Source organism: Pleurodeles waltl, chromosome 4_2 (assembly GCF_031143425.1).
Source record: "Pleurodeles waltl isolate 20211129_DDA chromosome 4_2, aPleWal1.hap1.20221129, whole genome shotgun sequence".
Lineage (NCBI taxonomy): Eukaryota > Metazoa > Chordata > Amphibia > Caudata > Salamandridae > Pleurodeles > Pleurodeles waltl.
The window spans coordinates 489,569,456-489,593,526 of record NC_090443.1 but is presented as its reverse complement, the minus strand read 5'-3'; the positions used below and the strand labels follow the sequence as shown (position 1 = coordinate 489,593,526).

Genomic DNA, 24,071 nt, shown 5'->3' with positions numbered 1-24,071 from the left:
TCCTATTTACTCAAATGGTGGGGTGTGATCAGAAGGGTCTACGTAGGAGAGGTCACATTTTATTAAAAGAATGTGGCATTGCGCAAAGAAAATCCCCTTTTCCTGCATTACAAGTAGTCTGTGGCAGAGGAATGGAATAAATACAATAAATAACTCCATCCAGGGCTCTCTGGGAGACAGGAGTGTGAAGACCTCAAGCCATAAATATGCCAAAGACAACCCTACACACAAGTAAGTTGGAGCTCTATCTTTTTTACAGACAATAAGAAAAAATCTGTTCTCTCAGCTCTCCTCTCCTTTCACTGCCTCTGTAGGTGATTTCGTCTCTCAAAGGCAGTAATGGTTCCAGTAATTTATCATGGCTAGTTATTGTTTTATTTCTTTTATTACAAATTTTACATAATGTAAATTTATCACTGATAAAAGGTACACGTTTATTTGAGCTGCAGATTACATGTTTAATATGACATATCACGTCATTAGTCTGCAGAAGAAATAAATGACATCGCTCCCGCCCCTCCGGAGCCCCACAGAGAGGTGTTGTTGCACTGTCTTACTGCCTGTCATTACCCCAGGCACGCCTGTTTTCAAGGCTCGTCAGGTTGCACTCAAATCAGAACAGGTACTGTGCTGGTCGCCCACACCTCCAGCCTGCCCATACTGCCCCATAGGATCCTTGTTGTCTTAAATGAATGCCATATGAAGCCCTCCATGACCCGCAGGAGGCATTTTGCATGTATTGCTGTCGCCGATGGGGGCGTTTTGTCTCAGGATAATTGAGGATTTTGATGAAGGATGAGGATAGTGGATTTTGGACTTCTTCAACCACGTGACATCTGGGCCATGTTGCTTTGTCCCACTCAGTGCCTAGTTGGAAAATTAGTGGTGGTACTCGAATTCATTCTTTGGAACCCTTTAGCAGTTCCTGATGAATGTCAGGACTGCCAAATACCAAGGAAGCACAGTCCCAAGTCCACCTCATGCATCTTTCTTCCTCCACCAAGCACTCCTCGCTCCTTTATTTCACTCTTGAAGGTTCATTTTTCATCCCTGCATTCTCCTTTTATCACTGTTTTTCCATCATTCGCTTCCTCCTCATTCTCTCCTTTTCTGTTTTTCTCTCTCTTGCACTGGGTCAAAGTCTGATGAGGAAAAGTAGGTGCTGAACCCCACACGTAAGGGCCGGTGGGCCCTACCTGCAACCACAGGGTCAAATTAAGCACTGTGTGCACCAGTAAAACACTTACCCGGCAATTATCTAGGACCGTCATTGAAAAAGAAAATGGGATGAGTTACATGGAGAAGGGATCTTGCACATACAGTCAAATACTTCATTGCAAATAAAGATGAATATAGGCTATAAATGTGAATGTGTGAATCTTGGTGTTCCAATGTAGAAATCAGTTTACCTTCACCGATGTACAATGGTTGTTGCTGCCATTCAGAATCTTGACTGAGTGTAGATGCACCCGTATCATCCCTTCCCCTTAGTTCTACCATTCTTTATGGGCACTTGAACACTCCTGCAAATCCCCATGACAGCTTGAAGGAAATGACTCTGTAAATGGGGGCAGGATGGGGGCCATCTTTGGCTAATGAAATCAGCTGCTATTTCTTATGGGTTGGTAGGTGTTTTGTGAAAATCACAGTAGGTTATTGCATTTATCTTTAATTCCCAAGAGTCAGATGAATACATCTAATAAGTATACAGGGAGTGCAGAATTATTAGGCAAGTTGTATTTTTGAGGATTAATTTTATTATTGAACAACAACCATGTTCTCAATGAACCCAAAAAACTAATTAATATCAAAGCTGAATATTTTTGGAAGTAGTTTTTAGTTTGTTTTTAGTTTTAGCTATGTTAGGGGGATATCTGTGTGTGCAGGTGACTATTACTGTGCATAATTATTAGGCAACTTAACAAAAAAAAATATATACCCATTTCAATTATTTATTATTACCAGTGAAACCAATATAACATCTCAACATTCACAAATATACATTTCTGACATTCAAAAACAAAACAAAAACAAATCAGTGACCAATATAGCCACCTTTCTTTGCAAGGACACTCAAAAGCCTGCCATCCATGGATTCTGTCAGTGTTTTGATCTGTTCACCATCAACATTGCGTGCAGCAGCAACCACAGCCTCCCAGACACTGTTCAGAGAGGTGTACTGTTTTCCCTCCTTGTAAATCTCACATTTGATGATGGACCACAGGTTCTCAATGGGGTTCAGATCAGGTGAACAAGGAGGCCATGTCATTAGATTTCCTTCTTTTATACCCTTTCTTGCCAGCCACGCTGTGGAGTACTTGGATGCGTGTGATGGAGCATTGTCCTGCATGAAAACCATGTTTTTCTTGAAGGATGCAGACTTCTTCCTGTACCACTGCTTGAAGAAGGTGTCTTCCAGGAACTGGCAGTAGGACTGGGAGTTGAGCTTGACTCCATCCTCAACCCGAAAAGGCCCCACAAGCTCATCTTTGATGATACCAGCCCAAACCAGTACTCCACCTCCACCTTGCTGGCGTCTGAGTCGGACTGGAGCTCTCTGCCCTTTACCAATCCAGCCACGGGCCCATCCATCTGGCCCATCAAGACTCACTCTCATTTCATCAGTCCATAAAACCTTAGAAAAATCAGTCTTGAGATATTTCTTGGCCCAGTCTTGACGTTTCAGCTTGTGTGTCTTGTTCAGTGGTGGTCGTCTTTCAGCCTTTCTTACCTTGGCCATGTCTCTGAGTATTGCACACCTTGTGCTTTTGGGCACTCCAGTGATGTTGCAGCTCTGAAATATGGCCAAACTGGTGGCAAGTGGCATCGTGGCAGCTGCACGCTTGACTTTTCTCAGTTCATGGGCAGTTATTTTGCGCCTTGGTTTTTCCACACGCTTCTTGCGACCCTGTTGACTATTTTGAATGAAACGCTTGATTGTTCGATGATCACGCTTCAGAAGCTTTGCAATTTTAAGAGTGCTGCATCCCTCTGCAAGATATCTCACTATTTTTGACTTTTCTGAGCCTGTCAAGTCCTTCTTTTGACCCATTTTGCCAAAGGAAAGGAAGTTGCCTAATAATTATGCACACCTGATATAGGGTGTTGATGTCATTAGACCACACCCCTTCTCATTACAGAGATGCACATCACCTAATATGCTTAATTGGTAGTAGGCTTTCGAGCCTATACAGCTTGGAGTAAGACAACATGCATAAAGAGGACGATGTGGTCAAAATACTCATTTGCCTAATAATTCTGCACTCCCTGTAAGCAGGAGTGTGTCTCCTCAGAGTTTATTTAGACAACAGCAGCTAACCTAATACTCACAGGCAAATCAAAACTACTTTCTTCACGTTATTTTGGGTGCCATCTTGGTAACGGTGAAATAGAAGTTTGCACTGACAGAAATTTCAGCACATATGTTCTGCGAGCAAGGATTATTCAGTGAAAATGGTTACATAGTGTATGTAGTTTCCAGTTTACTTTTTTTACAGGCTTTCACCCGAAAATGCAGACTGAAAACAGTCTATTTCTCTAAGTATTTATAAATTCTGAAAATATGTAGCTCTCCATGTTGGCCCTCAGCAATCGAAGCCAGTGGTGCTAAATAGGCCAGCATTGCAAGTGAGAAAAATAAGGAAATGTCCTTGTGTATGGACCATTCCAAGTTCATCCTCTGTGCAACACCCCATCTGGGCTGAGCAGAAGAAATGGCTATCTGTCTTTAAATAAGGGGGTGATACCCATATTTAAAAATAAAAGCATAACTGTACGTCTGTGTGGTCTTAAGTGAAATTGTATGGATTCATAATTGTACTGAATATGACTAATTTGAATTCTCCTCTTTGCCATGAGGTTTCCTGCATTATGCACACTATTCTGGCTCCAATCTGAGGAAGGTCACGCTGTTGTGGAATACTTTAATTTCCAGAGCTCTTACCCCGCAGTTTTAACATGAACACTAACATTTGCAGTGCTCAGATATCCTTGAGTTTAAATGTAATGTTTACACTTTAAATTACTCAAAACTACATCACAAAATATAGTGCTGCACTTTATATGACTTCCTTTTGAATTAACGTGAAACAAGTGTAGCTCTAGCTACTTGTCACTTAAAAAATAAATGCAGGTAAAGACAAATAAAGAAAGGGAAAAAATACCTATGAATAAGTACAGAAAGGAAGGCCAAAGAGATGACTACTAATGCAGGGCGGGTGCAGGGGGTACAAAAACCACTTACCTGTTGAGGTCGGAGACGCATTCATCTCCTCTGTCCTCCACCTCGTCCGGAAGCACGCAGGCTTCCAGACTCCCCTCAGCCAGTCACAATGCTGTCATCATGACGATGCTGTCACCAGCATGACAGCACTGTCGTGATTGGCGTGAGCGCCCAGCTTCAGCGCCCACAAAGGGAGTGGCACACTGTGCACTTTCTGCTCCCAGCTGTGAAATGCAGCCTGGTGGAGAAATACAAAGTGCTCATGTCTGTTTGGCAGGCCCAACACGGACAGCCAAACAGACATGCGCACTTAAAGTGCACAAATCACTCCGCCCTCCAGCCCCGCCCCTTCCTGCTGCCTCAGCTAAAAATATAATGATAATAACGATCCGTTATTATCATTTTATTTTTCTTCTGCTCAAAGCAGCAGGGCGACCGACGCTCCTCCACCTTAGTGGAGGAGCTGCCCCTGTACTAATGGCAACAATTAAGTGTCTAAAATGTTCATTTATATGCAGAAAATAGTATTGTGCATGTTTGAGTTTCATGGCAGTACCTGTGTACTGAGCATACTGCGCTGCAAGATAGAAGTCGAAGTACAACTGACACAGGTATGCATCTGCGTTTCTTCCTATCTTATTTAGGAGTATGATGTCCTCTCACTGATCCTGAGGCTGCAGCAGACGTGCCAGCATTACTGCTTGAGCCCTCGGCCCCAGATTGTGAATGTGTTTGTTCGCCATCGGCAGCTCACCGACGACCAGAGGTATGGACGTTAGGGATGGGGATTAATTCTAGTCAACATGAAAACAAATATGAGATTAAAATAATTTCTGGGATAGGCCAAATTGTGTTCTACTCTGCTATTATTTAGCACTCCCAAAAGCTCCACCTCATTATTGATAACTTGAGGTTTATCATTGCTCTAGAAACCAGTTAATTCACCTAAAAGACTGATGTGTTTTATTTACTTTGGTTGGTGTTTAGCTGGTTGGAAGATAGTTGACTCTTTACATCATTTCTATGGCAAGAAGATGCTTTACATATAATCACACCATGCTTTTTTCATAGATGGGAGAGTGTAGTCCTAATAAGCCCGGTACTTCATTTTCGTATTATAAGCAAATTCTGATATGAGAACTCGCTCGTATTAATAAAAAGACACCTGTCACCTATAATGATTTACTACTAGTGACAATACGAAGGTCTGCTAGACTCCATTGGTTGCAAATTTCACAGTATTGTTCAATTTCTTACAAAGTAAGAAGAGAATGAGGTGGCGAATCACCTGAGCACAGAAATGTTTATATTTTTACGAGGCTTTCAGTATAGCTTCAGCTCAAACCACGTTTCCAAATAAAATAAAATGTTGGGAACTGAGCAAAACTAGATAGCAGTGGCGTAGCGAAATATGAGGGGGGCACTTCTCTGACATATGCCTAGGGGGACTACCCACACACTGCCCTTTCCACCATCGCCACAACAACCTGTGTCTTTTTAAGCCTGTACAATTTCATATTTACTTCGCGGACAAATTCACCTGCAGGCACTAGTTGTGTAAAAACAAGGGGCAGAACAGCAATCGAGGGGCTCCTTGACTCACATATTAATTTGGGGAAAAATCGAACTGAAGCATTTTATAATTATAGACGAGCCAGAAACAGTGTATAGCAGCCACAACATAGACATCCAGCCAATCAGTGCTCATTCCCATTACTTGCTGCTGTTTTCAAGGCACTTGTGCTCGCACCTGCTGACCAGTCATAGTTCTGACCCACCAGAGGTACTATTCAACTCTTGGGATCTGCCTCCACTCTCAGGATGATCCCCTCCTCCCCGTGTGCCTAGTACTCTCAGGGGTTCACTGCATCCCCAAAGGCGCTGCTGACGTTCAGAATGCTCAGTGGCCATAGGGGTGCCCATCTACTCCTGGGGTGTCCGGTACTCCAAAGGGAGCCTTGGATTCGTCCCTAAAAGGTTTCTTCTCCTGTCCAAGGGTGTTCTGAATGTACCTCCTTGTATAACTAGGTGTGTCCCTCACACATGGGTGCTTTGGTTATCAGTAGTGTTTTTGACCTCCTTGGGTCCTTCACTTCAGTGGGTGCGCTGTTTGTGCCTCTTGGGGTGCTACTTTATTTTCTGGGTACGTCTAAGATGTCCTGTACATTTAGGGATTATTTTCTACTCAAGGGAGCTCTGTGGATCCGTACAACTTGGTGCGGTCCTCACGTCCATGGTACTGGGTACGTCTAGGCGTTTATGTTGGTGGGTCCACCAGCTCTGCCTCTCTTCAGTTTGCTTGTTTCTGCAACCTGCAGAGGGTACTTCTTCATTCTGTGCGTGTTCCATACTTCCAAGGGTGCTTTGCTCCTCCAGGGATGTACTGCATGTGGCTGTAGGTGTGGTTTTACATACTAAGGAGTGCTGATAACCTATACTGGTCCTCCTCTATTCAAGGGCGCTCTGTGTGCTTCTAGAGTGGTGCTTAGCTTCTTGGGAGCTCTCGTACTGAGCATTGCCTCCTAGGTCCCTCTGTACCTCTTGAGGTGATTCTCACCTCCTGGATGCTCGGTGTGTTAAGGCTGATCCTTACCTCCTGTAACACTTTGTCCCTTTTGAAATGCTCCTCACCTCCTGGGATGCTCCCGCACTAAGGGAGCGCCTCACCACCTGAGCAGCACTGCCCCTCTAAGAGATCTACTTACCTCTTGCAGTGCTGAGTCCCATAGTCTTGCTCCTTACCTCTTGGGTTGCTCTGTGAGTCATGAGTGCTCATCTCCTGTGCCGTATCAGAGAAAGTGCCCCAGGTGCACAACGACCATCTGCGCCCCCTGGACACTTTAGTATGACAGAAGGGACCGCAGAACAGACGCTTGTGCAGTCCCTTCTGTAATACTGATAGCGCTGGCGTACATTTAGCACTCACGCTATCATAAGATGGAATGACTTTGCCTCTGCGCACACGCCGTATTATGGATGCAGACTCAGAGGCACACATATCTTTAGGCGGTGCACTGAAAGTGCGCCACAAAAAGGTGGTGCACTTTCAGCCTGCAAGGGGATCTCTAATCTCTCTTGAAAGTGCAAGTGGGTGCCGCCTGCACTTTGAAACACAGAGGCTTTGGAGCAACCACTCTGAATTTCACTTGAATGCGCTGCCCCAGGGCACCACATTCACCATAGTAGGGAGCACTTTTCTTGTTTATGCCTGGCGCCCCTGATTTATGGCGAGCTGTGACGCAAACAGTGAAAGTGCACCCTTATCATAATCCATGACCTGGAGTGCTATGTAGCTAATGTGATCCTCACTTTCTGGGTCTTTGATATCTATTGTATACTCCTAAGGGTGTGTCTTACTGACTTCTCCACTCCTGTGATTCTCTGACCCTCTAGAGGTGCTCCTCACCTTCTGGGGTTCTCAGACCTCTAGACGTGTTCCTCACTCATTGGGGCTCCTGCAGTTGCAGGGGTGCTCCATGTGTACCTTTGAAAGTGCTCTAAAATGCCCCTCACATTCTCTTAACTTACTGTACCCACATGTCTGTCTGTCGCTCCCACTGTAGTTCTGAATACAGACAGGCTGCGAGGTGCATGCGGGGGCATACCCCCTGCTTCCAAGATGGGGCCTACCAACATAGACACAAACAGTCGACCTCCAGACTCCCTCCCCCATTACCTACTCCAGAAGTAAACATGGCAGGCAGACATTGCCTCATGATTGATCATTTCATCAGAGGAGTTCCGGTCAGGGTTATTTCCTGTAAACTGCTACAAATTGTCTGTTCCTTTACTTTCACCTTCAGGAGCTGCGCTGTCACACTGCCTGCACATAGTTAATAACAGGCTGCATGTTAGTATTACTGCAGCCTGGCAAGTTAGTGGCCTAACGTGATAAGTGGCAATGGGAGTTCCCTCTGTAAAGGGAGGTCAGCACCCCCAACCCTTGGGGAATGGGGTGGGGTGGCTGTGTAACTGTGTGTTTCTTGCCCTCCCGTCTGGGTGCTGCTTTTCCCCTCACATTCCCCTGCACGCTCCCCATGTTGTTCTTCACCCAGTTTTTCTGCTGATGCTGAACAGCATTGCCAAGAAGCATTTGAAGAGCCAAATTGTTGTCTAAACATATTGAAAGACGAGACCTACTGTTTCTGTCAGTGCTTGTTCACCGACCAGTGCTGATTTCTTGAAGCCATGCGTTTCCAAATGAGGCCTCTTGGTTCAACCTTGGTTCCACTTAGAATGCTTGCTTGAGCCTACACATAGGTAATACCCTAAAGAGACATGACTTCACAGATCGGGCTCTCTGAAGTCTGTGTGAGTGACTCTGCTAGTAGTCACGTTGCATTTGGGCAGTTAATGTACAAATCACATGGTCAATACTGGAGAAAAACGCCTGAAGAGTATTTTAAAGGAAACCAGGGACAGGACATCACAAAAGAAAGCTGAAGTGAACCCATCTCCAAGAAGCAAAACTAACCGACAAACAGTGGAGTAAAGCGAGCAACAAAAGGCATAGATCCTATGGGAAAACAACACTCCATCTGTATAGCATGCAGTTTCTTCTGATTGTCAGGCTCTTAAATTGTGACAACGTGAAGTAGGACATATTAATTAACTTTACTGCATGCAGCCATCTTGGATTGGTAAAATCAAACTCCATGTGAAAATGGAAAAAGTAAGGAACTGTGCTTATCCATAATTCGAAGGTCACCATGCCTCTTGATTTTCCTTGTTGAAGTCAAAGAGTATCCTGGAGGATGTGAAAGTTTCGAAAGGAGAAACCTGCTTCCAAGGCCGCTGTCAACACACAAATCGATAACACGTCACAGAAGGCTGCCATCCAGCGGGATGAGTTAATACCACTGACTACTGACACACCTCCCAAGAGACTAGACTTTTTCTAGAGGGGTGCTCTGCCTGATCAAGACCGCATGCACTCATTGCCTGGTAGCAAATGGCAAGTCCCCTGTGAAGTTCGCTGACATTGTAAAAGCAATTGGTCTGCAGCTTTGTGCATTTATATAGCCATGGGATTTTTTGGGGTTGCAATATCCTAACTCAGCCTAGTTTGAGGTATTTTATTGCATATGTAATCAGTGGGAAAACCAGGACGGCTCCTCTGCAGTGGTGGAGGGGCTTCCCCTCCCTGGCTGAGCCAGCAGATGAAAAATAAAACGATAGCTTGCTATTGTTCTATTTTCCATCATTTTTCATCTGCTAGCTCAGCTAGCAGCATGTACAGGGAGGGGTGCGGCAGGCCACGGGAGGTGGGGGGGTGGGAAAGTGCACCTAAGTATGCATGTGTGTTTGGCTGGCCGTCTGAGGCCGGCCAAACACACATGCGCACTTAAGTTGAGTAACTGCACAGACCCCAGGGCTGTGTCTGAGCGGCAGTCACTGCCACTCTGACCAATCCTGACGCTGCCTTCGTGCTATGTTTAGCATGAAAGCAGCTGTAGGGTTGCTGGGGAGCATGTTCTGGTGTCCCAGTGAATGCTGGGACACCAGAAGAAGATGCGCGATGAGTGAGGCAGCATGATGCGGCGGGAGACGGCTATGACTAGGAGAACCGGTAGTGTGTTTTCTTTTTTTTTCTGTTTCCCCCGTCCCCGTCGTCGCCTCCTCCCCTTGACATATGCGGCACCCGCCGCTTGGGAAAACATTGTAATCCTATAAATTGAGTAAATTATTTTCGATGTCAGAACAGAAAATAGGTTTCACTTGCAATAACTTATTACAAATTTGTTTCCATGTTCTTATAGGTGTAGCCCCGCTTTTGGCTTCTAGGTACTATAGCCACCCACTTACACTACATCAATGCATAGATTTCACTAACATACCATTTTTTTATAAGTTTGCTTATGCCAGCTGATTATATTTAAAGCGTACTACCCAGCTTGGTACATTGACATATGAGTTTGATTCCCTTATAAAGGAACCTGGGCTGTGGTTCTATGGTCATGAAATGACTCCTTGAATTGAAATACCCGTATAATTTAGAGCTGGGGCAGATGATTCCATGTAAAGTGTTCCCCTATTTATACAAGAGATGTGCCTTCAACTCACCCCACTGAGTTATGGCAGCTGCTGCTGAGATCTGTGTGTACCCCTGCAGGGCAGAGGTTTCAATCGTGGTGAGGAATAGCCTAGGTTTCTCAGTGTACGCTACAGATCCCAGTTCAAATCCTAGTAGAATGGCTCATTAGGTTACGAGTCCGGCCACAGGTAGTTGCCTATGATCTGCAGTGCACAGTTTGGGATTCTGCTAATGGTCAGTGGTTTGATCATATGCGGCAGAAATCTGAGTTCATTTGGGCATCAGGCAGGAATCCACGTAAGGCATGATTTGGGCTAAGGCATCGGCCGCAGCAGTCTGTATTTAACGTGGATGTCGCTCATTTGAATCCCCGCTGGGTTGAATCAGCCTTTTATCCTTTTGAAGTTGATAAAATAAGTACTCATGAGCTGGTTTTTAACAGCACCTGTAACGTAATTACAAAACGGTAATTCCATCAGTTTAATGTATGCTCAGTATTGTTTGTGACTTACCGTGGTGCCAGAGCAGCCTGTGGTCCTTGCCCCTCTCCTCTTTGGAAGTGTGTAGTCAGTCACTCAGTACATCTTTGTCTACATCTGAGGGGGAATTAAATGCTAATTAAGTAGATCTTATAACTCATCAGTCCCTTACTGATTAGCCATACAAGTAATTACTCAAGCAAGTAATAATTTACTGATTACTTTGTGTGGCTAAGGGGCAATAGATTGCTACATGGCATAGAAGATGTCATCAAGTGACTGTGGGCCATATGTATGAACACATTTTTCCATAGACATACAATGGGTAAAAACCTTTGATACATCTGGCCCTGTATGCTTGGAAATCCCACAGTTGCAAAATGTTCTCAGAATAAAGAGAGAGAGAAAACGTTACAAAGGAGTCCTTGTTAATGTTGTTCTTTGAAAGAGATCAAATTACTAAATTGTAATATATTCATATTTTTAAAGACAGTTATCCCAGCCTATAATCCGTGCAAAGAAAGCAGCAAGAAGTTACACACATGTAAAACTCGTTTTGAAGCTTGATATCTGCTGTAGGCTTAACTTTGCACACTTCTCTAGTTTGGTGAGCTTATCCGGAATCGTCACTGAAAAAGCTAAACAATTCCTGCTGTAGTTAGCAGCTGGAGTGTCACCAAAAATATCAACATTGTATGTTGAAATAATATGATGAGTTTGAAGACACGTTAAACATTTACGGAAATGGACCGAAGTTTCATTTTTTCCCCACACAAGTGCGATTAAGTGCAATTGATTGTTTGCGGTCTGCTCTTTCCAGGATTTCTAATTGGCTCCAGTTCATTTCACCTTGTTCACCTTGGCGCTAAAAATAGTTCAGGAAGCTTGTTAGTACATTTTAAGACATATGGGTGCATCTTCAGCTGTTGACAGACAGGTGTGTCAATCACTCCCAGTGACTGAAAATAATGAGACACCAAGATGTTTCTGTTACTTGTTTGCTCAGAGGAATGCTGCACATGTCCTGTAAAACACCCATACAATCATTCTATCAGATGCGAAGACTTCTTAGGAAGAATTTCTTTCCAAAACATGCCCTGGAATCTTCCCCAGAGAGCGTTACTTTTCTGTATTTACAGTTACAGGGTTTCCCGGACCATCGAGCCACCTGCAGACTCCTGCCCCAACTCACCTAGGATACGAAGGAGGTTAACGAAACGTTTCAGCTCGTGAGTATCTATGGAAGTGTGGTAATGCCTCCATTTGTACGGATGAGACTGTATGCAAATTCCAATGTGCACAGATGGTAGTCTTACATCGCTATCTCTGTATCCGTTTGAGTGTGATAATGACAGTGTAACAGTATGTGTATACGTAAACATGTGCACATGGCCATTTCCTCATTATGTGTAAGGCCTTTGTTTTGACGTCTCAGAGCAGAGGTTCAGGCGAGTGGACTAGACATTGCACACCCCCTTTACCTCCGTCACTTGTAGTAATTTGGCCAGTGGCGGCCGGCAGTTTTAGGAGGGAGCGGGGCAGGTGGGAAGCACACTCACACTCATTCTTTCTCACACACACGCACGCACATCCATTAACAATACTCATCAACATTCAAACATACACGCACGCACCAAACATTCATTTAAATAGATCACACACACACACACAGCCAATGAGGGAAGGCAGCAGTCCCAACTTTGTCACAGAGTGGGATGGGGTTAGTGAGACTGCTGATCCCACCCCACTCTGTGACGAGGTGTCACTGATTGACACTCGCCCTGGGCTCTTCAGGGCTTAAACCTGAAGCACCCAGGACGAAGTCAATAGGTGGCGCTTCCCTCGTCACTCAGGGGAGGGCCTGGAGGCACCTTTGCTGAGCCGAGGAGGTCATGCCCACAGGAGCTGTGACCTCTTCAGCCCAGCAAAGTTCAGCTCAGGCAGCCAGGAGTCTGCGCAAATCCTGCAGGTCTTGCTCCTGGGTGTCTGACCTGAACATGAAGTGTTTGTCAGGCTGACCTTTGTTCAGCCTGACCGGCACTCTTTATGAGGGGCAATAGGTGGGGGACGTGACCCCTCCACCCTAAAGGACGGGCTGCGCCTGAATTTGGAATCTATTAACCATGTTTTATTTTTTGCAGCCTTCTACTAGGCTCCGAGGTGTTTGGACCACGCCAGAACGGGGATCGAGGTGGTATCTCTCCTTCAGGCTCCAGCAGCAGCTGTGACATGGAAGATGGCCTTCTAAGCCCCATGTCGTGTGTCCTCGATGGGGCCTCAGCCTTCCCCAAGGTGGGAGCTATCACATGTTCTTTCTTGCAAGTTAGTCTACTATGTGAGGGTGTGGAAAGGATGGGAGTACCTCTTTCTCAAAATGGAAGCCATCACCCATACTTTGTGCTTAATTTGAACCAGTGGTTGCTGGTGGGAGCCACCAGCACTAATTTATCTGCATCAGACATTTACCGAGGTAAGAGAGGGAAAAACAAACAAAGCACAAAGACAGAGGAAGACGAAAAAACGTCATACGGGGAAAAGCATGAACCTGCAAAAACGAGCTAAAGGAGGAGGGAGTGTCTAGTTGAAAATTAAGGATGCATGAGTGGATTCAAGACTACTCAGCGTTAATATTGGGTGTGCTGACATTTAATTGCACCAGCTGCAGGTTTATGAGCAGAGCTTTTTGCACCGGAATGCATTCTGTTACAAATTAAGCATTATTTTGCCCAGTAGAGTTAGCATGTGCCCCCTCATGTTCTGCTACATGTCAGCTTCCTCTAAAGATATTGTGGGAAGGAGTTGGAGTATGCCTCTCTCTTCCTCAGCGTTAATGGTCATCATTTACCCACCTTTACATGATCTCATAAGCTGCAGGTGTGTATAGGAGAATGTGAGTTGTCTACCTTCCTCGAAGTACGGTACTGTGTACCTGCTAAACAGATCCCCAGTGCCAGATCTATTTCTTCCAAAACTGCACAGCTGTTTTTCCAATTGGCAAACCCTTTAGTTGCCACGTAAGTCCCTAGTAAATGGTACCCTTGGTGCCTAGGGCATAAGGCACTAAAGAATGCCCCCGAGGCCTGTAGCACAGACTGTGTCATCCTCAAGGACTCTGTCAGCAACTGCATACAGTGCTGCCATTGCAGACTGCGTGTCTTGGTGCAGAGATAAAATGAAAATATGACATGGCCTACAGCCAGTGTGCCATGTCCCTTAACAATGGTTGCAATATATGTAAGTCACCCCTCTGGCAGGCCTTACATCCCTAAGGCAGGCTGCAATATATTACATGTGTGTGCACAGCTACATAAGTAGCTATACCCATGTTATGTCTTTGTTGATTCTCAGACATAGTAAATGACCAGTGAAGCCATTTTAAGTACTTGTGCTGGACACTGTTCATTATGAGATCTCCAGCTACATGGTGGATTCACTGAAGATGACCCGTCCTACAGCCCAGTGACCTCCAAAGCCTTGATAGGACCGTCTGCCTTCAATAAGGACCAAGATCTCCCGAGAACAGCTTACCTGTTCAAGAAACAACCAACTTAAAAGACAAAGAACTCTGCTCTGAGGCACAGTTAAACGTCTCTGGATCCACCTCTACACTCGAGGCCCATGGCCCGAGTCCAAGTGGCCCACCAGTCCTGTGAAGGTTCCCCATAAGTTCTGAGTCCGAGTCGACCATGGGCTGACCCCAGCTGGACTCTGCCTCAAAGCCTGCAGCCTCAGTCAGAAGACTCACCCCTGACCCTGATCTGCCTGGCAAGCTGTTTCCAACGCTGAAAGACACCCCTGCACCCGGAACTCCTGGGCTTTGGGATGACGGATCGTCCATGACCCTTCGTCCCCAACCATCAGAACTTACCTGGCCAGCTGTGGGTTTTCTTAATTAATGCAGCCTTTTTCTAAAAGTGATCTCCCCCGTTGACTTACATTGGGTGCCCGACTCTGTGTTGGCACTCTGGACCAGGCCGCCCCTGTGCCACTGAGGGTATAAGTTTGGTGCTGCCTTGTGGCCCTCCTTGTACTTACCTCAACTCCAGGAGATCGACCCCTGACTCTGCTTTACTCACCTGTGAGCAGCGCATATTCGGTTACCCCCGTCTACATTGGTTACCATTGGATGCCCGACGCTGTGTTGGCACTCTGCACTCAGCTGCCCCTGTGCTGCTGAGGGTGTAAGTTTGGGGTTGCCTTGTTCCCCAAACCGGGCTTACCTCAGCCCCAGGAGACCTTCCTCTGAAACTGATTTACTCACCTATGAGCAGCGCATCTTCGTTCACCCCTAGTTTCAGTTGGTTAACATTGGGCACCCGACTCTGAATTTGGCCTCTGCAACAGCCCCACCCCGTGCCGCTGTGAGTGCACACTTGGTACTGATTTGAACATTGCCTGGTGTTGACCTAAAACCCCGAAGAATGGATTTGTAAGTTGAGTATTTACCCGCAAAAGTGCATTCTTGTTTTCCTCCCAATCGGTTAGCATTGAAAACTCTGAAAATCGCAGTGTGTTGATTTTTGAAACTGAAATGTATTTTTAATTTAAAGACTGCTTACCTTACAACAAAGTTGTTTGGTTCAAAGCATATTTAAAAGCAGATATCTGATAGAGACTTCTAGTTGCAGATTCCTTACCTTAGAATTATACCCAAGTGTCAGACTGGATCCAGAGATTTTTCTTTGAGTAGTACACCTGTGCACCGTCAGGTGGTGTTGATCGACTCTGCGTCTGTCGTTGACATCGTGGTTGTTGTGATGACATCGCGGTCGTATATATAGGCGCCACCCCGGCTCGCGACATCAGTTCTTTTCTTTCCGCACTATCGTACGCGCAGGTCAAGAGAAGAGCTACCCTCAGTCATTTTTTGACTGACTTTTTAATGCTTTGTTGATGTTTTTTGGCCACATGGTGTGTCAACATGTCGTCCCGGAAACTGGATTCAGGCCATGTGACTCCTGTCACCGCATGATGTCAGTGACGGATCCGCACCATGTGTGCTTGTGGTGTCTGGACCATGACCCGAAGTCGTGCTCCAAATGCCGGGCCATGAACCCGAAGGCTTTGAGGGAATGGTCCCTAAAGCTCCTGGCGGCCCGGCGCTCGGTTCCGTGTTTCTCCGGGTCTCGCTCGAGAGGAAGGTCACAAGGCCGCTCGTGGAGCCATCACCACTCGTCCTCATCCCACACTAAATAGTTTGGACATCAGGTCACAAGAAGAAGAAGTCGAAGAACAAACATTCTTCGGCTTCACCCTGTGGCTCGGACAATACGATGTGGGAGGAGCATCGTTGCTCTAGGCCTCCATCCTCGGAGTCTGCTTCTGGGTTGGCTCTATGCCTTCCCGAGTTTCCAGGAGCTGAAGCCACCCCTGCCCAACTCAGAGAGTTTTACGAAGCCATGCGCCTCCTATTTGGGCAATCTGACTCTCCTGTGATGCCTTTGGGTCCAGTAGAGTTAGCGTGGGCCCCTCAGGTTCCGCGCCATCGGCTTTGGCCTCGGCCGGGGTGGGCACCCCAGGATCCATTCCCGGATCGGCACCGACGGCGGTCGTGCCATTATGATGTTCCCTGGCGCCGGTACAGAAGTCGACACTCCTGACGTTGGTCGGGCCCACGATCAATGGTGACCCCATACTGATTCCCGACTCCAACACGGAGCCAGAACAACATTGCCCGATGCCAATCCCGACTTCAACGGGGACCTTGCTCCCTAGGTTGGATCCTAACCCTTATGCCTATGGGCACGGGTACGATGAGAGTAAGGAGGGGTCGCTGGACCCTTTGGAATATCAGGTATATGACTAGGCTCAGGAAATGAGTGAAGCCAGTGGTCTTGACACCTCCCGTGATGCTGGCATGCTTTCTCCACCTACCATGGCTACAGAGGAGGGAGCCTCATATTCAGTGTTGGTGAGAAGATTGGCTGAGATCCTGGGCCTCGATCTGCCTTCGGTGGCTGTCAGGACCTACCTTCTGACTGAGGTGCTTCAGGCTGGGGCTTCTACGTCTGAACCCCTTTTGCCCCTCAACGAAGCCCTCACTGATGTTCTACTTGGAAAGTGGTCTAAACTCAGCACACGGCGTCCTGTCAACAGTACAATCGCCTGCCGCCATAGGCCTGTGCCTAATGACCGTAAATTCTTTACCCAACAATACAAGAGTTTGGTCTTCCAGGTTTCTTCCTCTTCTGGTGCATTCCCTTCCACACCCCCAGATAAGGAATCAAATCGACTCGACCAACTTGGGAAAAATGTATTCTCGTCCTCCAGTCTGGCGTTGTGGTCCATGAACACCGTATGCCTTTTGGGCTGCTGCTCCTATACTTTATGGGATACGGTCGTGCAAATGCTGTCACAGGTTCCAGGTGAGGCCCTGGCTATTCTCTCCCAAGCTGTTGCTGACAGGAGAGAAGCAGCCAAGTTCACGATTCGTTGTGGGCTAGACACAACTGACTCGCAAGGCAGATCGTATGCGACAATGGTGGCTTTAAGGGGCCATGTTTGGTTGAGGACATCTGGCTTTTTGGGGATGTCCAACAATCGCATATAGACATGCCTTTTGATGGCAACCATCACTTTGGAGACAAAGCGGCCTCAGCCCTCAAGTGATTTAAGGAGTCCCGGGGCTGAAGCTCAGTCTCTTGGCCTCGCAGCTGCTCCTCGTCACCCTCAGTCCGCTTTTCGCCCCTTTTGTGGCTAGGGAAGGGGCACCCAACTGCATCCATTTCCCTCCAGCCACGGTGCTGTGCATGCTACCCAGCCTCTGAGTGGGTGAGGATGCGGTATCCCACGTTTCCATGGATCAGGGAGCCAGCGGTCGCCCAGTCCACCACCCCCCTGCTGCAGCCTCCAAACCTTCGAGTTCCGCTGCTCCTTCATGGACCAGTTAGAGGGAGGATTCGCCATCACCACTAGGAATCCATCACGACGGACAGGTGGGTTTTGCAAATTGTCCGAAGGGCTACTCCCTACCCTTTGAAACGACCCCTACAGCCATGCCACCACCCTACAATCAGATGACAGAAGACCACTTGGCACTTCTCCGCAAGAATGTTACGGTTCTCTTGGTCAAGGGAGCCATAGATACAGTCCCTGTGACAGAAGTAGGTTGTGGTTATTCCTGCTACTTTCTGGTGCCCAAAAAGTACAAAGGCCTCCATCCTATCCTAGACCTCCGGTCCCTCATTCTCTTCCTCAGAAAAGAGAAGTTCACAGTGCCCATTCTGGCCCAAGCCCTATCTGCCCTGGACCCTGGAGACTGGATGGTAGCGTTGGACTTGCAGAACGCCTGCTTTCACATTCCCGTACTGCCTGCCCACAGATGTTACTTGCGGTTTGTGGTAGGTCACTAGCACTTTCAGTTTACTGTGTTCCCCTTTGGCCTTATCAGTGCCCCTAGGGTGTTCACGAAAGTGATGGCAGTGGTCACAGCTCATCTGCGCTGGCTAGTGGTTTCAATCTCCTCCTTCTGCAATTTCGGGCCTATCCTCCCGAGCGGCAAGTCTAGATAATGCACCTTATATTACTGATGTTTCAGTCTCTGTCCTGGGTTTCGATGAGAATGGCTGAGACTGCGCGGTCTCATGGCCTCCTGCATCCTCCTAGTAAAACATGCCAGATGGCATATGCAGTGGGACCTGAAGTTCATGTGGGGTCAGCATCATGGGAATCTTTCCAGATATGGTCCAGATCTCAGAGGGAACTGCACAAGATCTGGAGTGGTGGCTTTTGAACCACGATTGGGTCAAAGGCAGCTCCCTCTCCCTTCCCCAACCAGATCTGACGGTAGTGACAGAAGCATCCCTCCTGGATGGGTTGGCCACATTGAGGAGGCAGAGATCAGAGGCATATGGTCTCCTGCGGAGTCTGGGCTCCACATCAATCTTCTGGAGCTCATGGCGATCAGGCTTGCATTGAAAACGTTCCTTCCCTCTCTCAAAGGGAAGGTGGTGCACGTGTGTACAGGCAACACCACTGCCATGTGGTACTGCAACAAGCAGGGCGGAGTGCGGCGGGGTTGTGGACCCTTTGTCAAGAGTTTTGCGCCTCTGGACGTGGCTGGAACATCAGGGCATATCCCAGGTGGTTCAACCTCTGGCGTGCTCTCTGAACGCCAGAGCAGATGAACTCAGCCGTCAAGGCATAGTTGATCACAAATGATGTCTCCATCCGGAGGTGGCGCAAGATCTCTTTCAGCAGTGAGGAAAGACTTGGTTAGATCTGTTCGCCTCTGCACAGATCTTGCAATGTCAGCTGTTTTGCGCTTTAGAGTTTTCAAGCGCTTTTTGTCTCGAGTGGAACTCAGGCCTCCTATTTACCTTTCTGCCAATACAACTTCTGTCCAGAGTTTTCAAGAAGATCAAGAACGATCGGCCCAAGTAATCTTGTGCCTCCTGACTGGGCACAAAGAGAATGATATCCCAAGCTTCTGAGCATGGCCATCGATCCTCCAATCAGACTGCCTCTTTGGGGGTAACCTCTGTCGCAGCAACTGGGTACGGTTCTCCACCCGAATCTGTCCAGTCTCCACCTTCTTGTGTGGAGAATGAGTGGCAGCAGGTGACAGCTTTCGACCTTCCACCTGAAGTCTGTAATGTTATCTTGTCAGCCAGGCATCCCTCAACCAAAACAGCATACGCCTGTCAGAATAAATGTGTGGCTTGGTGTACCAACAAGTTTGTTGATCCCCTTTCTCCTCCGTTGTCGGAGGTTCTTTTGTTTATACTTTCTCTTGCCCAGCAGGGCTCTGCTTTGGGCACCCTTAAGGGTTATCTGTCTGCCATCTCTGCTTTCCTCAGACTACCTGATCAACTCTCCTTGTTTAAATCTCCAATTGTTGGGAGCTTCCCCAAAATTCTTACCCACATTATTCCGCCTACCCAGTTCATAATGCCCCAGTGGGATCTGAACTTGGTACTCAATTTCCTCATGTTACCTCCTTTTGAGTCTCTTCATAATTGTCCTCTTCGGCTTCTCACTTTAAAAACAGCCTTCCTTGTAGCTATTGCCTCTGCACATAGAGTGAGTGAGCTGCAAGCTCTTTCTTCAAAGCCACCCTTCATCTCTGTCTATCCTGACAAAGTGGTGCTTTGTAACAGGGCCTCTTTCCTACCTAATGTGGTCACGCCCTTTCATGTAGGCCAATCCATCACCTTGCCTACTTTTTACACGCCCCACATCCTTCTCATGAAGTGGAGCTATTCCATCTTCTGGATCCAAAAATAGCATTTGTGTTCTAACTTAATCGTACCAAAGACTTCTGGGTGGATGATCAACTCTTCGTTGGTTATGTGGGTGAAAAGAAAGGATGCGCGGTGCAGTAAAGGACCATCTCTAGGTAGGTTGTTCTCTGCATCAAAATGTGCTACACTTTGGCTAAGAAGCAACACCCTGAGGATTTGCTGGCTCATTCTACCAGAGCAACTGCTGCAGCCACTGCGTTGGCACTTGGAGATCCAGTCCTGGACATCTTCCAGGCAGCAAAGTGGGTGTCCCTGCACAGTTCACTAAACGCTACTGCCTCAACAGTCAGGGGCGGCTATTTTGGTTGTTCAGTCCTGCATGATCTTAGTTTGCAGACCCTTCTCCGATGGTATTGTTTGGGTATCTACTGTAAGGTGAGGAATCTGCAACTGGAAGTCTCTATCAGGTGAACAAGTCACCTACCTTCGGTAATGAAATATCTGGTAGAGACATATTCTAACTACAGATTCCTTACAAACTCACCCATCCTCCCTACTCAGCGAACTGATTTCTAGGGACAGGGATTTCCCCTTTTTAAGGACCTTGGTTCTGATGCACCAGGATCTGTGTTGTTCATGGTTCCGCGCTTCTGGCATGGAAAGTCGTGAAAAGAAACTGAAGTCAGGATGGCGCCTATATACGACCGTAAAGTCATCACGGTGACCACGACGCCAATGACGGACACTGAGTCGACTAACACCACCTGACGGTGCGCAAAGGTACTGCTCGAAGAAAAATCTCCAGATCTAGTCTGACGCCTAGGGGAAATTCTTTGGTAAGGAATTCTAAGGTAAGGAATCTGCAACTAGATCATGTCTCTACCAGATAATTTGTTACCAAAGGTCACTTGTTTGTTATTTTTCTAATTTGGTCTCAAATTTATTCTTTGAGTGTGTGTCTCATTTATTACCTCGTGAGCATTAAGAAATGCTTAACCTGACACCTTGATAAGCCTAACTGCATGCCCACACTACCACAAATAGGGCATTCTATCTATTTCTGCAAACCTTTGGGGATTCACTGGATTCTCTACACAGTGTACTTCATTTTAGTGCATCATATAGAGAGCCATGTTCCGACACTAGCGGCAAACTTTACCACTTCATGTTGTTTGGTTGTGGCCTGGGCTGAAAGAAGACTGAATCATCCTTCACAAAAGTGGGAGATATCACATGCAGATCATTCTCCTTTGTTGAGGTGGTGGATTTGAACTGCTGCATCCTTTCTCAGTGTGCGAGCTACCCACTGCTCTCTACTACTTGGCCTTGTCTCATGTTGGTGTGGAAGGCATGTGCTGACTGTGGCACAGCCCTCTACGGTGGTGGTGTGGACATGAAGGTGGGACAGCTGCCTTAAAATGATACACTAGTATTCCAGGATGTTGACTTTTTACAGTTTAAATAAACCAAGCTGGACAGGTCCAGATCCCATTGGGGGATGCAGGTCTATAGATTTTACATTAATTGCTTGGCAAGTTCATCAGTAGGCAGTTTCTCTATTTCACAGAGCTCCCCTTAGAGCTTTCTCACTTGTGCTGCCATGGCTGATTTCCGCTGACTGACTAGGTTTCAAAAGGAGGCGACAGGTTGAGACGAGATATTTTTCTCTCTCTCTCTGTTGCCTGCTGATCCCTGCCAAAAGCTGCTAAAAAGCCTGGGGGCCCCTTGCATTATGCCTCCTGGCATCACCTGACTCAGGAGGTCTGCCCTAACTACACCTACGCAGATGGTGAGCCGCACGGAGCAGTACACCGGCGAGCATACACATCACCGTGCGCAAGATGGCAGGCGCGACCGGAGGCCCCGCTGTGTCGAAAGGGCCGGAGATGGAGACATAGAGCTGAAGGCCCACTCGGCCTGAGCCATCGAGGTCTGCTCTGTATTGGAGGTTTAGAGTGGCGCCAGAGGGGGCCAGAGATGTGCAGAGGACTTGTAAGTACAGTGCTAGAGCTAGAAGGGACTGGTCCGGGCCTGCAGCTCCTGCTTGGGCCCCAGCTGCTGCGGCGAGACCCTGCGGTGCGGTGGCAGTCACCGGGCCAGGGTGAGTTGCTGAGAAGAGGACTTCCTCTATGGTCCTTGGAAGGTTCTCCCCTCCTGAATGCCTCTTAACTGGACTACACAGATTGGCTGGCGGGGGCAGGTGGTGGTGCAGCGCAAGTGACCATTGTTGAGGTCCGGGACTTGCATAAGACGAGGCAGGCACGAGACGGGTTCTTGCTGATGCGGGACACGGCCCCCCCAGGGCCAGCGACAAGTATATCCAGCAGGACCCAGCGGAGACATAGGCTGGGGAGGAGTCGGGCCTACTAGGAGGACTGCATGGGTGATGGACCCGCTGTTCCCGGGGACAGTTGTGGGAGCAGTGACACGTGGAGTCTATTCCCCGCCTAGAGGTACCGGGGGGGCCGTGCGCGCTCTGATGCGGGCTTGGTTTGCCGCTCCCTGGTACAGCCCCATACCAACAGCCCCAACAGCACCAGGGCCCACGCACTGGACCTAGCTCGTGGGAGAGAATCTGCCCTGAGGAGACACAGAAGCACAAGATAAGGCCGGGACCGGGATTGAGTCAGGCCTTGTGGGTACGAACAGCCTTGAAAGATACCAGAAGACTGGTCAGATTGACTGGTTACTGGAGCCCGGCCAACTTCCAACCTGCACTGCTCTGAAGGGGCCAGCTTCTGGTCGCAAGATGGACAAGACAGCGCCCACTTAAAGTGAGCCCTCAAGGGAGCATGGCACTGCTTCGGCCCCACTGAGGCGAATCCCTCTGCGTGGGCTGGACTGCCGCGCTCTGGGAACCTTGCATGAGTGCTGCCTTACGCTTGCCTGAGCCGGGTGGCCAGGGACTCTCTCCCAGACTTGAAAGCAGACAAGAGACTGAGCTGCACAGTTACCATACCTTGCCCTCCCAACTTGGCAACAGCTCGCTCTAAAAAAGAGCGCTCCCTCAAAGATATGTTAGTGAAGACTCCCAACTTAGATTTCTCCTTGCAGATACCCCCAACTCATTCGTTAAAGCCTTATTTGCGCAGCTGTTGGGGCCCACTGCACCGGAGGTTCAGGTGGACAGAGCACATAGGGTGGGATCCATTATGCCTCCACTACCTGCCCTTTGGACATTTTGGTTTGTGTCCACGACTTTGTGGTAAAGGAACAAATAATCTACAGAGCCAGGGAGACACAGCCCCTGCAATTCTGAAGTCATCCAATAGCATTGTATCAAGATCTGTCAGCTATTACTTTTCAAAAGCGGAGGGACTTCCGCCCAGTGACATCCTACCTCAAGGAGCAGAATGTCAGCTATTCCTGGGGGCACCTGTTCAGAATCATCTTTCAGTTGGAGGGTCAGAACCGCCAAATCTGTTCCCTTTCTGTGGCTTGTGAACTTTTGGGACTCAACAATGAAGAATGAGCGGACACCAGACCTAAGCGAGTCGCGGGGCTTTGGGTGCAATCAACGGCGCAAGAACACGCTCCCAGCTAGTGCTCTGAAACCTGACTCAGACACTATGGCACAGGAAAGGAGAAAGGAGAGCAGTGCTAGAGAGGCTGGGAGGGGAATCTGACTCTTGAGGCCTCCCTTGAACGGAGCGAGATACAGAGCCCCTCAATCAAGAAGGCATGGAAAGAGGCGGGTGCGGGAGGGAGAGTGATACTCATAGACAGAAAGATCTGGCACGAAGGCCACGATGCTGAGACCCCAAAGGCACCTGGGCGGCCAGTTGCAAGGCCTAGCCAGGCTCCTGGACATTGTTCTTGTTCAAATTTATTGTTACGTTTTTGGGCTAATGTTTTGGGACACATGCACCGAGCAGACGACCTGTCTTGACAGGAGCACATATACTGAGATAGGAATTCATAAGCAGGCCCGATCCACAGTGACAGTGGTACTCACTCAGAGGAAATACAGTGATGCAACATACCTAACTCATCCGCTACACATGATCTATTCTGCATAGTGGCCCTCAATGTGAAGGGTCTTAACAACCCTGTGAAGAGAAGGGTCATTCTTGCATTCTTAGAGCACATATTAGCAGATATATGCCTTCTGCAAGAAACACATCTCCTGGCCAGGGACAGACCCTGCTTACGAT

General features: G+C 47.7%; 1 protein-coding gene across 5 annotated transcripts in view; it reads left to right on the top strand.

Moving 5' to 3' along the window:
• RGL3 (ral guanine nucleotide dissociation stimulator like 3) overlaps positions 1-24,071 on the top strand; it is a 319,494-nt gene that overhangs the window by 243,445 nt on the left and 51,978 nt on the right. For all 5 annotated transcript variants that reach the window (XM_069231883.1, XM_069231882.1, XM_069231881.1 and 2 more), the window contains 3 exons: positions 4,867-4,988; positions 11,875-11,964; positions 12,877-13,027. In XM_069231883.1, coding sequence (XP_069087984.1) covers positions 4,867-4,988; positions 11,875-11,964; positions 12,877-13,027 — 363 coding nt within the window. The remainder of the gene's footprint in view (positions 1-4,866; positions 4,989-11,874; positions 11,965-12,876; positions 13,028-24,071) is intronic.